This window comes from Artemia sp. Qi Xiang Cuo, chromosome 9, assembly GCF_049724085.1.
Source record: "Artemia sp. Qi Xiang Cuo chromosome 9, ASM4972408v1, whole genome shotgun sequence".
NCBI lineage: Eukaryota > Metazoa > Arthropoda > Branchiopoda > Anostraca > Artemiidae > Artemia > Artemia sp. Qi Xiang Cuo.
The window spans coordinates 56,342,797-56,357,950 of NC_142802.1; the positions used below are offsets into that span (position 1 = coordinate 56,342,797).

Consider the following 15,154-nt stretch of genomic DNA (forward strand, 5'->3'; position numbering starts at 1 on the left):
GAGTTCAAGAAAGGGTTTGTTTGCAATGTTTTTCATAGTTTCCTGAATTAAATTTCTGTACTGTGCAACCCAATGGTGAATTCAAGAAAGGGTTTGTTACTTATTTAGAATTTTGTCGTAATTTCTTGATTGAAATAACTTTTTTGTTTATCGAAGAGGTGAATTCAAGAAAGGATTTGTTACTTACTTACTTACAATTTTTTCACAGTTTCTTAAATGAAGTTTCTGCATTGTGTATCAAAGAGGTGACCTTAGGAAAGAGTTTGTTACTCGCTTATAATTTTTTCATAATTTATTGAATGACATTTCCTTATTGTATATCCAAGAGGTGAAATCAACAAAGAGTTTGTTACTTACTTGCGATTTTTTAATAATTTCTGGAATGAAGTATCTCTACAGTATATCAAAGAGGTGAAATCAATAAAGAGTTTGTTACTTACTTACAAATATTTTAATAATTTCATGAATGAAATTTCCGTATTGTGTATCCAAGAGTTGACTTCAAGAAAGAAATTGTTACTTACTGAGAATTTTTTCATAATTTCTTGAATTAAATTTCTACATTGTGTATCTAAGTCGTGAAAACAATAAAAAGTTTGTTACTTACTTAGAATTTTGTCATAATTTCTTGAACGAAATGTCTTTTTGTTTATCCAGCAGGTGGATTCAAGAAAGAATTTGCTACTTACTTACAATTTTTTCATAATTTATTTAATGAAATTTCTGTATTGTGTATCCAAGAGGTGACTTCAGGAAATAATTTGTTACTTACTTACTTAAAATTTTTTGATAGTTTCTTAAATGAAGTTTCTACATTGTGAATCCAAGAGGTGACTTCAGGAAAAAGTTTTTTACTTTCTGAGAATTTTTTCATAATTTCTTAAATGAAATTTCTGCATTGTGTATCCAAGAGGTAACTTCAAGAAAGAGTTTGTTACTTACTTAGAATTTTGTCATAATTTCTTGAATGAAATGTCTTTTTATTTATCCAGGAAGTGAATTCAAGAAAGAATTTGCTACTTACTTACAATTTTTGATAATTTCTTAAATGAAATTTCTGCATTTTGTATCCAAGAAGTGACTTCAAGAAAGAGTTTGCTACTTACTTACAATTTTTCTTTGATATTTTTCTTAATAAAATTTCTGTATTATGTATGCAAGAGGTGAATTCAAGAAAGAATTTGTTACTTATTTACTTATTTTTTTCATAATGACATATCCAACAACGGATGTTTATAAAGAATTTATTCATTCTTAGACCTAGATTTTGTCAAGGTTATCCCATGTGTCTGACAATATATGTATGCAAATTCCTTTTCTTACATCTCCGAAGTTTTATTATACATTCTAAACGTTTGATATTCTAGCTTACTCTAAAAATAATGAACACATAACAATGTAATGCATAATATATTTTTAATGAAATAATGCTATGTAGAATATTAATACAAAAAATATATTATGATACATTATTAATATCAATGATTAACTTTGGACATTTTGAATCTGTTCCATAAGATATTTCACCATGTTCTATCTTTATTTTATAGCTATTATCTTCTCTTAGTTCATAATCAGTAGAATAATCATTATTACATTTTGAGTCATACACAATTTTTACTATTGTCTCATCAACAGTCTCAATATGGTTTTCGTCCTTGGTATTATTTGATTCATTGACTGTTTGATCAACGGCAGTCACGTTTGCTGGTGCTTTGTTTTTCATCGATTCGTCTTTACATTCCATAGTGATATTTTCTGACAATGCCCTTTTTATTTTTCTGGCAATTTCACTGTCTATTATCACATTATTTTTAGACAGGTAACAGTTTCGGCACGAAGACAAGATATGGTTTAAGATATTAGTAGAAGAGTAGGCCTTTCTTTTATTGATCTTCCGTTGAATGCTAATACCCGAAAGGTAACGATTGGATGTATAAGTAGGTAATGTGTTACCTGCAACAGTAGTAAGGAGTTGTCCTCTATCATCAACGATTATTTTTATGTTGGCATTCTCTTTGAGTGCAATCATCTCTGGAGATCTCAATCTCGCATAACCACCAACATAAGAGTTGAATTTTTTCGTTATTCCAAAGAAATTTAATTCCTTACTGTCATGACAATGCATGCATACATTTCCAATAGTTCTTCCACCTGTGCTTGTTTCATAATTTAAATACTTATTCTTGTTGGCATTCAATGCTACAGATGCTAAAATAACCTTGTTCTGTGAAGACACTTTATTAAAATGCTCCATCTTCACTTTTTAGAGATATGAGTTATTCGTTTATCATTCCATTGTGTAAAAAATAATGATTTAATGCATGCAATAAACTAGGTAGTGTCGATAACCAGCCATAGAGCAATAGTGGGAAAGCCACATCGTGTCTCTGGGCAAGCTTAGAGTACAATTGTTAGAGCCATAAAAATAACTATCGAGGAGGTATCATTAGCAATAACCTACTTCTAATGAAGCATATCAAGTCACCTGTTTACCGGGTACTAAATAACTACTATTATTTTTACTCCCCTTAGCATTATATTGGCTTAAACTGAAAATAATTGAACGAAAAAAATTTAATCCCGATAAATAATTACTGGTTGGTGTGACAAACACAGCGCAACTTTTAGGTAGAAAAGAAGAAAAAGAAGAAAAATACGGAGAAATTATTGTCTTTTGTTTACCATTATACATGAATAAACTGATTTAATCGAGAGAATGAATCCATATTCTAGAAGTCCCATTCCTACAAGTTAAGTGAGAATAAAAGAATGAGGTAATTATATAGGCTAGAACTGAAAATAATTAAACATAAAAAATAAAACCCCGATAAATGTTCACTAGTTGGTTTGACAAACACTGAGCAATCTTTGGCTAAGAGCTATAAAATAAAATTAAATAATATTTTTTAAGGAGGATCATTAGCAATAAACCACACAAAACTCAATTCTTCCTAGCATTTTTTAAACTACATACTTGCTTTCATTCCCTCCCTCCCCAAAAAGTTTATAAAGAGACTATATCCCTGTTAATGCTGAAGCATTTCTAGTAGTATGTTTACCAGGATATTGAATAAGTATCGTTTTTCACCCAACTCACAAAACTCAATTCCTACTAGTACTTTTTAAACTGACTAATTACCTCCATTCCTCTCCTCTTAAAGTTCTGAAAGACGCGATACCCCTATTTATACTGAAGCATTTCTAGTCATATGTTTACAAGGATATTGAATAAGTACCATTTTTCACCCCTACCCAAAAAATTCAATTCCCCCTGGCATTTTTTAAACTAAATAGGCCTACTTGCCTCCATTCCTCTACCCCAGAAAGTTCAGAAAGACTCAATACCCTTATTTATGCAGAAGAATTTCTAGTCGTAAGTTTAACAGGATGTTTAATAAATGCCATTTTTCAAACCACCCATGAAACTTAATTACTCCTATCAATTTTTAAAATAAATACTTGCCTCCTTTTCCCCCTCCCCAGAAAGTTCATATGTTTACCAGGATATTGAATAAGTACCATTTTTCACACCACCCACAAAACTCAATTCCTCCTAGCATTTTTTAAACTAAATACTTGCCTCCACTCCCCTCCCAAGAATGTTCAGAAAGACGCAATACCCCTATTTATGCTGAAGCATTTCTAGTTGTATGTTTAACAGGATATTGAATAAGTACCATTTTTCACCCTACCCACAAAACTTAATTCCTCCTATTATTTTTAAAACTAATTACTTTCCTCCATCCCCTCTCACCAGAAGTTTCTGAAAGACGAAATACCCATATATGCTCAGTAGCATTTCTAGTTGTTTGTTCAACAGGATATTGAATAATTGCCATTTTTTCACCCCAACCACACAACTGGATTACAATTAGTATTTTTTAAAATTAACACTTACCTCCATTCCCCTTCCCCAGAAATTTCAGAAAGACGCAATACCCCTATTTATGCTGAAGCATTTCTAGTCGTATGTTTACCAGGATATTGAATAAGTAACTTTTTTCAACCTACCCACAAAACGCAAGTCCTCCTAGCATTTTTTAAACTTAATACTTGCCTCCATTCTCCCCTCCCCAGAAAGTTAATAAAGACAAAATACCCCTATGTATGCTGAAGAATTTCTATTCGTATGTTTACCAGGATATTCAATAAGTACCATTTTTCCCCCAACCCACACAACTCAATTCCTCCTCGTATTTTTTGAACTAAATACGTACCTCCAGTCTCCACGCCCCCGAAAGTACAGAAAGAGGCAATATCCTATTTATGCTGAAGCATTTCTTGACGTATTTTTAACAGGATATTGAATAATTAAATTTTTTCCCCCCACCCACATAACTTCATTCCTCCTAGTACTTTTAAAACTAAATACTTATCTCCATACCCCGCCTCCACAAATTTCAGAAAGACGCAATACCCCTATTTATGCTGAAACATTTCTAGTCTTATGTTTACAAGGATATTGAATAAGTACCATTTTTCGCACCACCCACAAAACTCAAGTCCTGCTAGCATTTTTTAAACTAAATATTTACCTCCATTCCCCCCTCCCCAGAAAGTTCAGAAAGACGCAATATCCATATTTATGCTGAAGCATTTTTAGTCGTATGTTTACCAGGATATTGAATAAGTACCATTTTTCACCCCACCCACAACACTCAAGTCTTCATAGCATTTTTTTAACTAAATACTTACCCCCAGTCCCCTCCTCAAACACTTCCGAAAGACGCAATATCCATATTTATGCAGAAGCATTTCTAGTCTTATGTTTACCAGGATATTGAATAATTACCATTTTTTGCACCCCTACCCACAAAACTCAATTCCTACTAGCATTTTATAAACTAAGTATTTGCCTCAATTCCCCTCCCCCAGAAAGTTCAGAATTTTTCAGACGAAATTATAGAAAATAATGTCAAAACACACTTCTCTGTTTCAGTTGTGTATAGTTTCACTTTTTCTGATTCAAATGTGTATCTTCAGTCAGAAAAGCGTAGTTTCGATAAAAATGAGCCATTTCCATAGCAATAGCTCTTAATAGAACTTTTTAAGTATGAACTCCAATTTTTTCTAGCGAGACTACAGAAAATACTATCAATACACGATTCTCTGATTATATTGTATATTTTCAGTCAGAAAAGCGTAGTTTTGGTTCAAAAATGAACCATTTCCATAAAAATAGCTCTTAATAGAACTTTTTAAGCATGAACTCCTATTTTTCAGACGAAATTATAGAAAATATCGTCAAAATACACTTCTCTGTTTCAATTGTGTACATTTTCACATTTTCTGATTCAAAATGTGTATCTTCAGTCAGAAAAGCATAGTTTCGATTCAAAAATGAGCCATTTCCATAGCAATAGCTCTTAATAGAACTGTTTAAGTATGAACTCCAATTTTCTCCAACGAGACTATGCAACTCAACCACATTTAACTAAACCCCCTGTAACTGAATCCACATGTAACTGAACCCCCGTGCAACTGAACCCTCGTGCAACTCAACTCCCGTGCAACTCAAACCCCATTTAACTAAACCCCCGTGCAACTGAATCCCCCATGTAACTGAACCCCTGTATAATCGAAACCCCGTACAACTGAACCCTCGTGCAACTGAACCCTCGTGCTACTGAACCCTCGTGCAACTCAACCCCTTTTAACTAAACCCCCGTGTAACTGTACCCCCTTTAACTGAACCCTCGTGCAACGCAACCCTCCATGCAACTCAGCTCCCTCAAAACACTTTCCAGCCATTTCTCGTTAAATTTTTTTATTTCTAAACTATTTTAAATTGACAATACTCTCCAAAACATCACTTGTGTATTATACAGTACACAATCACCCCATATCCTCGAATTCGCAAATCCCATTACCCTTTTTTGCAAATGTTAATCAAACATTTCCGATTGTAAAAGCATGTTTAACCATCTTGCTTGGAAAGGTATCCATAAGTACATGCTCTGAAAAGGTGCCATTGTGCAATTGACAACAAAAACAGAAAAAAACCTATTTGCTTTAAATTATATTATTACGACCAAACTCTCAAAACATGCTTGACTACATTATACATTGCCAAGTTTAAAAAACCTTGACTTTAGTGTGCCAACTTATAAAATATTCACGCGTAAATACAGTGTCTCAAGCATGGGTTTTTCTTGCACAATTCGATGTACGCTTGAATGTACGCTTGAAATCTATTACACTTTTGAGCATATTCTTGTAGGTTTTCCTGTAGGTTTCGGACTGTGTATATCAATACTACTTTTGACAACCTGCATACGAATGGCAGGTTACCATTTGTACAACGGATATATTTTCTGAAAATTTCACCTTAATACCTTCATAGGCTGTGGGTTGAACTAGCCATGAGACACTATGCGTATACATTTAATGCTGCTTCTACGGTTAGTGTAAATAACGACACAAATGGCATTAAGTTGAAACTTTTAGGGAACGTTTAGGGGGAGTTTCAAATAAACAAAATAACTATATGCATGCAGGTATTAAAAGGTCATATAAGCAATATAGGGTATGTAAGGACATAGGCAGCGATGCTCTATCATAGCTAGTAATATCATTGATATTTTAAAGGACCTAATTTGATTGAAAATTAAAAATTCAGCATCAATAAATAAATGAAACCCAAAACGAACAGAAATGACCATAAATATCTGAGTCAAACTCAAAACGAGCAGCAATTAACATGAGTAGGGTTCTAAACCCCTATGCTTTCTGAAAGCCGGAACATAATTTGCACTTTACCAAAAAAAATCTATTAAATGTTTTCACTTTTTCAAAAATAAATTAAGATTTTAAGTAATAAATATCAGCACATATATATCAAACTGATAATGCACATTCATTGCAATTTTTTTTCAATAAAGTGCAAATTATATTCTGGCTTTTAGAAAGCATAGGGGTTTTGAACCCTACTCATCTTAATTCCTGCTCGTTTTGAGTTTAACTCGGCTATTTGTTGTTTTCTATATTTATTGTTTTTGAATTTAACTCGGCTATAGTTCATTTGTGGTTTACGGGAGTTCTGTATTTTTTTTTTGAAAAGCTTATTTTGTGGAAATTTTTTTAAATTAATTATTAGTAGAGATGATGATGAAGTGAAGATGTAAAAAGCCACAGGCTTTTCTCTACAGTTTAAAAAAAGTTTCTTACAGCGAATCAATAATAAAATTGCGAAACCGACGGTAATGACAGTGCTCAAGTGTGGCTACAAAACTTGGGCCTTTTTTAAGACTGAGAAAGATTTGTTAAATGTTTTTAAGTGGATAGTTTGAGGTACTCGTCTGACAGACGGTTTTTCAAACAATAAGCTGTACGAAAGATGTGGCTTGACGTCACTTTGCAGAACTATAACAAAAGAAGTTTTATTGCTAGCAGACAGCCAACGAGTGAGCTTTTTGCCATCTATCTGGGGCCAAATGAAAAGAAATCGTCCCCGAATGGGGAACGAAGTACACGAAGTAACTGCCTTGTCCGGAACCTCTATATAGGAAACTTACCGTCCCTTGGCTTGAACAACAAGGGAAATATAACTTGAAAATCAAACATAGTAGCTGAAACCACGATATTCTGCATATACGGGATCTTTTTTCTTTTCTTTTTTTTATATTAAAGGGCGAACTATAGCACATACTAACTGAAAGTTTAAATAATTGTTCATAGTTTACTTTAGTTTTAACAAATAAATACATTATATTATTTAAAATGCAAAACAATAATAAACAAAGATTATTATATGAAATGCAAAAACATTTATAGTGTTTCTGCACTAATTGTACTCTTTGAATTGAAACAGATATCAGGGTTGCTGGGGTAGTGGCAACCTAGTAAGAGACGATGACGTCCCATGCTAAGAAATAAAATAGTCCATAACTTCTAAAAAACAGTGCCAGAACCAACTACAAAGTACGCCATTTTAACTGCCTTGTCAGAAATCCCTAAAAAGGAAACTTACAGCCCCTTGGCTTGAACGAAAAGGAAAATCCATTAACTTAAAAAAACAAGGAAATTTCTCATTATGATAATATTTTGCATCTACGGCTTTTTCTTTTTTTCTTCCTTTGTTTTCTCCCAAGATAGCTGGGCACTGGAACACTGTAGAGAGCTGTTAAATGGCTCATTTTTACCACATATAGTGCCTTTTGCAGTTGAAAAAAAATAAAACTAAAATAAATATTGTTACAAAAACTGCATCTTCAGATACAAAATTGATTAATGGCGTCATAATCGTAGGTTGTAGCCATATATGACGTAAAAAGTAAATTCAATATTATGATGTTAGCTATAATGACATCAGTATATTTTTACACAAAGGATTAATAAAGTTCATGATAAAAAGGGATTAAGTAAGTTTCATCAGTATTATGGCTGTAAAGATAGCTTACAGCTAGTAAAGAACAAACCAGGTAATATAGTAACTAATATTAAAGATAATATAATAATCTTTTGAAAAGTTGCTTTTCTAGGGTACGGTGCCACATTTACTTACTTAGCTGCCCGATTCTCTGAGGTTTTATTAGTAAAGAATGAGTTTAACTGAAATATTAAATAATTTTCGATAAAAACTAAATTACCATAAGCATGATGACAACACCTTTTTGTCAGAGAAGCCGAACAAAGGGTGCTGCAACACTTTGCGCTGCCCAGACAACTTGAATCTGATTTATGTCAATAAATTCAATATTTTATTAGTTTTTCCCTTTTCATGAATTAAGCTTCGTAGTTAAAGCAGAAATTAATTTGAGTAGAAAGCTAGAATACCGTATAACGAATTGTTTTTTTTTTACAACCAATGTCTCTTCTAGTTTGTATTGAACGGGTTTGAAGAATCCCTGGTGAAAGGAAAAGTAGATAATACGACCTGAAAAGGAAAACTAAACACAAGGAAATACCAACTATCGTACGTCTTTACAATAAATTTACTACAAAACAATGCAAAAAATTATTACAAAGACACCTACAACAGCGAAAGACTTTACTAACAGGCCCCTATTGCTAGACACTGAACGCAGTTTTCTTAGAAGCTCTCTGTTCCCGCTTTCTATGTTGACATCAGTTTCGTCAATGTTAATTTTAATCCTTTGCATCGTCTCTCCTTGCATCTGGATTATGCCTGTCATCTGTTGTGTAATTTGTCCCATTTCGACAATAGTTATTTCAATATGTTTAACTTCCTCAAGTCTAGAGGACAAATACTTATTAGTTTGACCAGTTTCTTCCAGCATCTGTGTTTGATCATATCTGTTAGAAAGTTGTTCTTCCATGGGAATTGCTATGTTATTGGGAGACGAGGAAGCGAACTTGACTAAGGAAGCCTTTTCATCTGCAACCAAAATAGAGCCTTGCGGAAAACCTTGCCAAGAATACCTCCGGTCGAAACTAGAGTCACTAAACTCTCTTCGCCTATCACTTAAAAATGCCAGGTTTCTGTTCCTTATTTTCAAAATTTCCACAAATTCGGTTGATATATTCTGCAGGTGTGTCTCTAGACCGATGACAGCATTTAATAGGACTTTATTGTTCCCACGACTACTCAGTTTTTGTTTTTCATCAAGACCTTTAATCTTCTCCTTTATAGAAGTAATATTTGTCTTTAATTGGCTACACAGTGAATCTACCTCCCTGGAATTGTTATCAAATGAGGACTTCTTTCGAACCAATTTGCTAGTTTTTTCCAGCATCAAGTACGCGTTTTGGATGTCGTCCAACAAAATTTGTCTTGTAGATTGCATACAATAAGAGTGCGGTTGAATTGGTTGAGGCTTTTTACGAAAAGTTTGATGGAAATTCTTTTGATTAATGGAGTGTATTATAGTTTGAAATTCTCGGCTCCTGTTCCTCAGCAATGATGAATTAGTCAAAGTAGAATGTAACGAATTTGTTTCCATATCCTTATCAACTAAGAAGTCAGCACTGTTTGCAAACACTACACGGCGTAACGAGCCAATTGAAGCAAAAGGAAAACCAAACTAATTTAAACAATTTCAGTTATTTTTCTGGTTTTAATTACAAAAATAAAATTGTTGCTCAGACACCATAAAGATTTTTGCAGTTTGCAGATAAATAAAATTATTTATTTAACTGCAAACATCGGGACTTCATAACCGATGTCATTAGAGCTAACGTCATAATATAGCGTTTTTCTATTGAGCATTGCTACATTTTTATATTGAGACCTTTCTTTTCATTCCGATTATGTTATAAGTAAAGATATACATAATTATTTTGGATTTTATAGTTTTTTGGTTTCTTTTTCTGATGTACAGTGGTAGGAATCAGAAGCGGAACAGGAAATGAGAACAGGCATCACACTACTCAGAAGACTCAGAAGCAGCTAGTTAGCTTTTGCTTTTTTGTTGTTCAATTTAGATAGAGACTTTTTTTCCATTTCGATTGTATTATAGGTAAAGATCTGCAAAATTATTTTGGACTTTAGTTTTTTGCTTTCTTTTCCTATATACAGTAACAGGAATCAGAAACGGAATAGTAATAGGAATTTATAGTAAAGAACGAACTCTAGCTTATAGTAATTGAAATATTAAAATATATAAAAAAATTAATATAAAACGAATAACTTTTTAAAAGTTGCATCTCTGGGGTATGATGTCATGTATATAATAAAATTGAGAAGCGCCTGAGTCATCAGAACCCTTTATTCCTCTGATGTATAGATTTTATGGTAAAGAAAATTCCTGCCCACAGTAACTAAAATATTAGAAAAAATGCAATTTTAGACAATACTAAATTATCATATGCATGATGATGCGACACACTTAACTTTTGACAAGATAATATAACACCTTTTATAACACCAATAATATAACATCACTTGAAAGCTGGCGTGGTGCCATTTTGTGGGGCCTTGAAAGGTCTCTGGGACGCGGTGCCATATTTGACTGACTTTGCTGCCTGATTCCCTGTGGTTCATCTTTTACTATTCCAACTAAGAAAAAGACATAGGTTTTTTCCTGTGTGTAATATATTTATCGTGGTTATTTGGATAATTTTTTTTTTTTAGAACGACATGCAACCCTGCCTTTTCAAAACCTGACTGATTTTAAAACCTCTTATTGAAATTTTCAGCTAGTCAAATATACTAAAACTTAAATTCAACCTGATTTCTTTACCTTTGTGAAAACTTAAGCCACTAAAAAACAAAAAAATTGAGTCGCACGTGAGTGGCACAATTTTACAAGAGATCAACACGGCCCATTTTTAGAGACCTCCCTCCGTACATCAGGGCTGTCCAAATAAAAAAGCATTAGTGAGAAATGGGTATTTATTATAAAAATGTCCTTCGGGTTTTAAACAAATCTGGATGTCAGTTTAAAAACATGAAAAGACCATAAATTATTTGGGAATAGAGGTCTGTCGTTGAGAAGTAAAATCCTATTTGAATGTTCTTCCATATATTTTCAATTGAGTTTAGGAAAATCCGATCGCAATCATGTACTTCACAACGTTAAATTTTACTAGTCCAAAGAAGTACTAAATTCGTAATGTTGTTACAATTGAGCGTATACGGATCAACTTTGAAATTGCAAAAAGCTCCGAAAGGAAAACTTTACATAAAAGTTTATGTAAAAGACGAAAAGAAGAGTTTTCGTCTAAAGACGAAAGAAGTGAAAGGTGGTATATGCTTACCATGGGACGGGAAGACCAAATTGCAGGTGTTTGAGGATTCAGTTATTACATTTCGTTTGAAGTCAACTCGATTTAAGATTCGAAATGAGACTATAGGAGAAGCATATTACGTTGTGAAAAAAGAAGGTTATTTAAATGAATATTTACATAGAACACAAATTAATCAAAAGACGATTGGGGAAAATAATATTATAGTTACACGTGAGGTGGGAGATTTAGTTATTGGTATCCTATTGCTGGAGGAAGAGCTAACTAACGACATGAAAAACTTCTATAATTGTTTGACACAAGAAATAGAAAAAAGTCAAGTTTCAAGCAACTAAGGCGTCAAAAAATCAAGACCCAAACTGTTCAGGCCAATCATATTGATCAAATGATATACAAATGTAAGCTCTAGTTGTTTATGGGGAACTTATGGCAAACTTGAATAAGCAAAACTGTTTCAGTAGTTTTTAATTATTAAGGACTGTTTTTTAAATAATTCCTGAATAATAAAGAATCAAGAGCTGTTCAACCAGTGATGTCTCTCCTTTAACTGATAAAGTGGCTCTTAGTGATGTCTGTCCTTCAACTGCGAAGGCCGAATGCGAGAGCCAAGCAAGAATCATTTTCCTGCCTTTAGGTATGATTGTCGCTTCTCTTTATAATGTTTTTCAATTTTGATTCCTCTATTTTCTGAACTGCACTGAGCATGCTAGATGTATCGCTTTTCTCTATTTCAGTTCGGATAATATTCCAAGAAAGTTTTAATTTCTTGAAAATCAATAAGATTAATTTTGATTCACTGATTCGCTGAACCTTACTTAAAAGTCATTTAATTTGTTGTTTTAATTTAATTTGTTGTGTCAGAGCCAACTTCACTTGGCTTCAATCCTTGGGGGCTTCAATACTTGGCTCCTACAGTCTAAGAGGCAAACCAAAGAAAAAATCTCTAAAGATTTATCTGAGAGCCCCCGTTTTCAAAAACTACCTGCACCAGGTGGCGCATGCTATCTGGTGTAGGGGATACCAGGTGCAGAAACTGGGCGAAGCAAGGTGAAATTGTGCGGTAAACGTGGCATTCTGAGACGTACACCGGATGGAGGAAAGTGGGCGCACCTTCGATTTTATCTTGTCAATTCAGATGTGACGATAAAACGGGATAAAGAATAAGCAGGGGTCCTCACAAAGAGCCGATTGTCATAAAACTATATGATAGAGGGAAAAAAAAATCTTGATGGAGAAAAGAAAAACTTACAATTATTAAATTTAGACATATAAAATCTCATCACTTACACCAAAATAAAATTACTAAAATAATACAAATCCTCAAAACAGAGCATTGACAACTAGATTAGTCTATTACACAGGGAATAATTGCAGTACTATATTTAATTATTTCATTAACCTAAACCTAAAGCTCCATTTAATTGATGTCTTAATTGACGTTTAGGGACGTTTCATTTATGAGCAATCATATGAATAAAGCAAATAGTACTAATGCTGTTAAGCTGCTACACCGTCCTATTTTTCTTACTGATCTTAGTATTGAAGCCTGATAGTATCTTCGGAACGGTTATTGGTTCGAAAGGACACAGTTGAGCTAAGGATAAACCTGTTCTCCGCAACTCATATATAAGCCTTCTGAGGTGTAGAATCCTTATAACCCTTTTTGCACCAATTAAGGCGGGGGCTAAAGGCTAAATGAATGATTACCTTAGATCCGCCTATGCCTCCAGAGGCACCCAGGGCATCAAAGAGGAGCCACCAATCTTCCCGCCGGTTTGCTGCTGCAAGTATGTCCTCGCACTGAGTTTGGATTGATGTGTGCAGGTTACGGAGATCTGTCTGGTACGTTCGACACAGGGTGTTTCTGGGTCTGCCCCTGCGGCGTGGACCCGATTGCTGCCAATGGAGCGCTGCATTTGGTAGTCGGAGATTGTCCATACGTAGTACATGGCCAAGGTATCTCCATCGGCGGACTCTTATAATATGTATCACAAGAGGCTGGCCAGTCTTGTCACGGATGGATTGGTTTGTTATTCTCTGCTGCCAACGGATGTTGAGAATTCTTCTGAGACATGTGTTTTCGAAAGCAAGTATTCTTCGCTCTTGTTCCTGGTTCAGGTGCCAGGCTTCGGCAGTGTAAAGCAGCACTGGCATAATATTGCTATTGAAGAGTCGTAACTTTAGCCGTATAGAGAAACTTTGAGACTGCCATACTTTCCGTAATCTATTAAGGCCCCATTGGCTTGGCCGATTCTTGTGAGCACTTCTTTTGTGGTCGATCCGGTACTTCCTATTATGCTTCCCAAGTATTTGAAATGGAGGACTTGCTCTATGTGTTGGTCTCCGCAAGTGATGCTCAGGGTTTGAATCTGTGGTAGCCATGCATTTTGTTTTCTCATTATTTATTTTTAGGCCGACATGGCCGCCTCTCTCCCTCACTTTGTCAAGGAGTTCTTGGAGTCTTTGCTTGCATGATTCTAGGACGGCGATATCGTCAGCGAAGTCTACATCACTGAGGCTTGTTTCTGGATTCAGCTGGATTCCGTCTGTGCTTGTACTTCGCAGTATGTAATCAATGACAATTACGAAAAGTAGCGGTGATAAGACGCAACCTTGCTTAACTCCTGACATAATGCGGAAGAAACGGGTTTGGCTATCTGGTGTCATTACACAGCACTCGCTATCTTCATAAAATGCAACAATCAGTGAAACTATCTTTTCAGGGATTCCGTAATGCAGTAGGATCTTCCATAGACTTTGGTGGTCTACTGAGTTAAATGCCTTCTCAAAATCGATGAATATCATATAGATTTTGGAGCGCAACTCTCTGCTTTCGTCCGTCAGTAGCCGTAGGGTGAATATCAAGTCTGCACATGAACGGTTCGGTCTGAATCCATCTTGCTCGTCACGAAGGTGTCTGTCGAGCTGCGAGCTCATTCTCTGCAGTAAAATGTGCGTCAGCAATTTACTACGTATGGAAAGCATGAAGATTCCTTGCCAGTTGCCTGGGAAGGACGCATCGCCTTTCTTAAAGATCCTCACAAGCGTGCTGCGTTTCCAATCCGAAGGTATTTTGGCGGTCGTCCGGATTACTGCGAACAACGAAGTCTAGAACTTGATGCAGGTCATAACAGTCGCTTTGATCATTCCCGCGGATATCCTGTCTTAGACGGATCTTGAATCACCTCTCTCCACCTCCTCTTCTGCCTGCACTGCTTTTCACTCCAGCAGGTTTCTCTGGTCTTTTCTGGCACTCTTCTTTACCTCTTTATCCGCGGCTCTGTATTCATCGTTTCTGAGGATCTGTTGGTCGGGGGTTTGTCTTTGGATAAGTGACGCTTTTACTTTTTTCCTTGTCTCTATGAGTTCCCATGTTTGGTCATATAGCCACTGGTCTTTTGTGCTCTTGCGGTACCCAATGGTGGCTTTCGCGGCATTGTGAAAGCGCAACTTTATGCTTTCCCAGTATTGATTGCTATCAGCATCATCTAGTAAAGACAAGGCT

The 15,154-nt window shown here is 34.9% G+C and overlaps 1 protein-coding gene across 1 annotated transcript; it reads right to left on the minus strand.

Moving 5' to 3' along the window:
• Positions 1–8,939: 8,939 nt before the first annotated feature.
• Positions 8,940–9,908, minus strand: LOC148948846 (syntaxin-5-like). Its single transcript, XM_089094107.1, has one exon. It carries the CDS (start codon positions 9,903–9,905, stop codon positions 8,940–8,942), a length of 966 nt encoding a protein of 321 aa, XP_088950233.1. The 5' UTR covers positions 9,906–9,908.
• Between the last annotated feature and the right edge of the window lie 5,246 nt (positions 9,909–15,154).

Coding starts and splice junctions, on each gene's coding strand:
- LOC148948846 (XM_089094107.1), bottom strand. CDS start 9,905: ATGGAAACAAATTCGTTACATTCTACTTTGACTAATTCATCATTGCTG.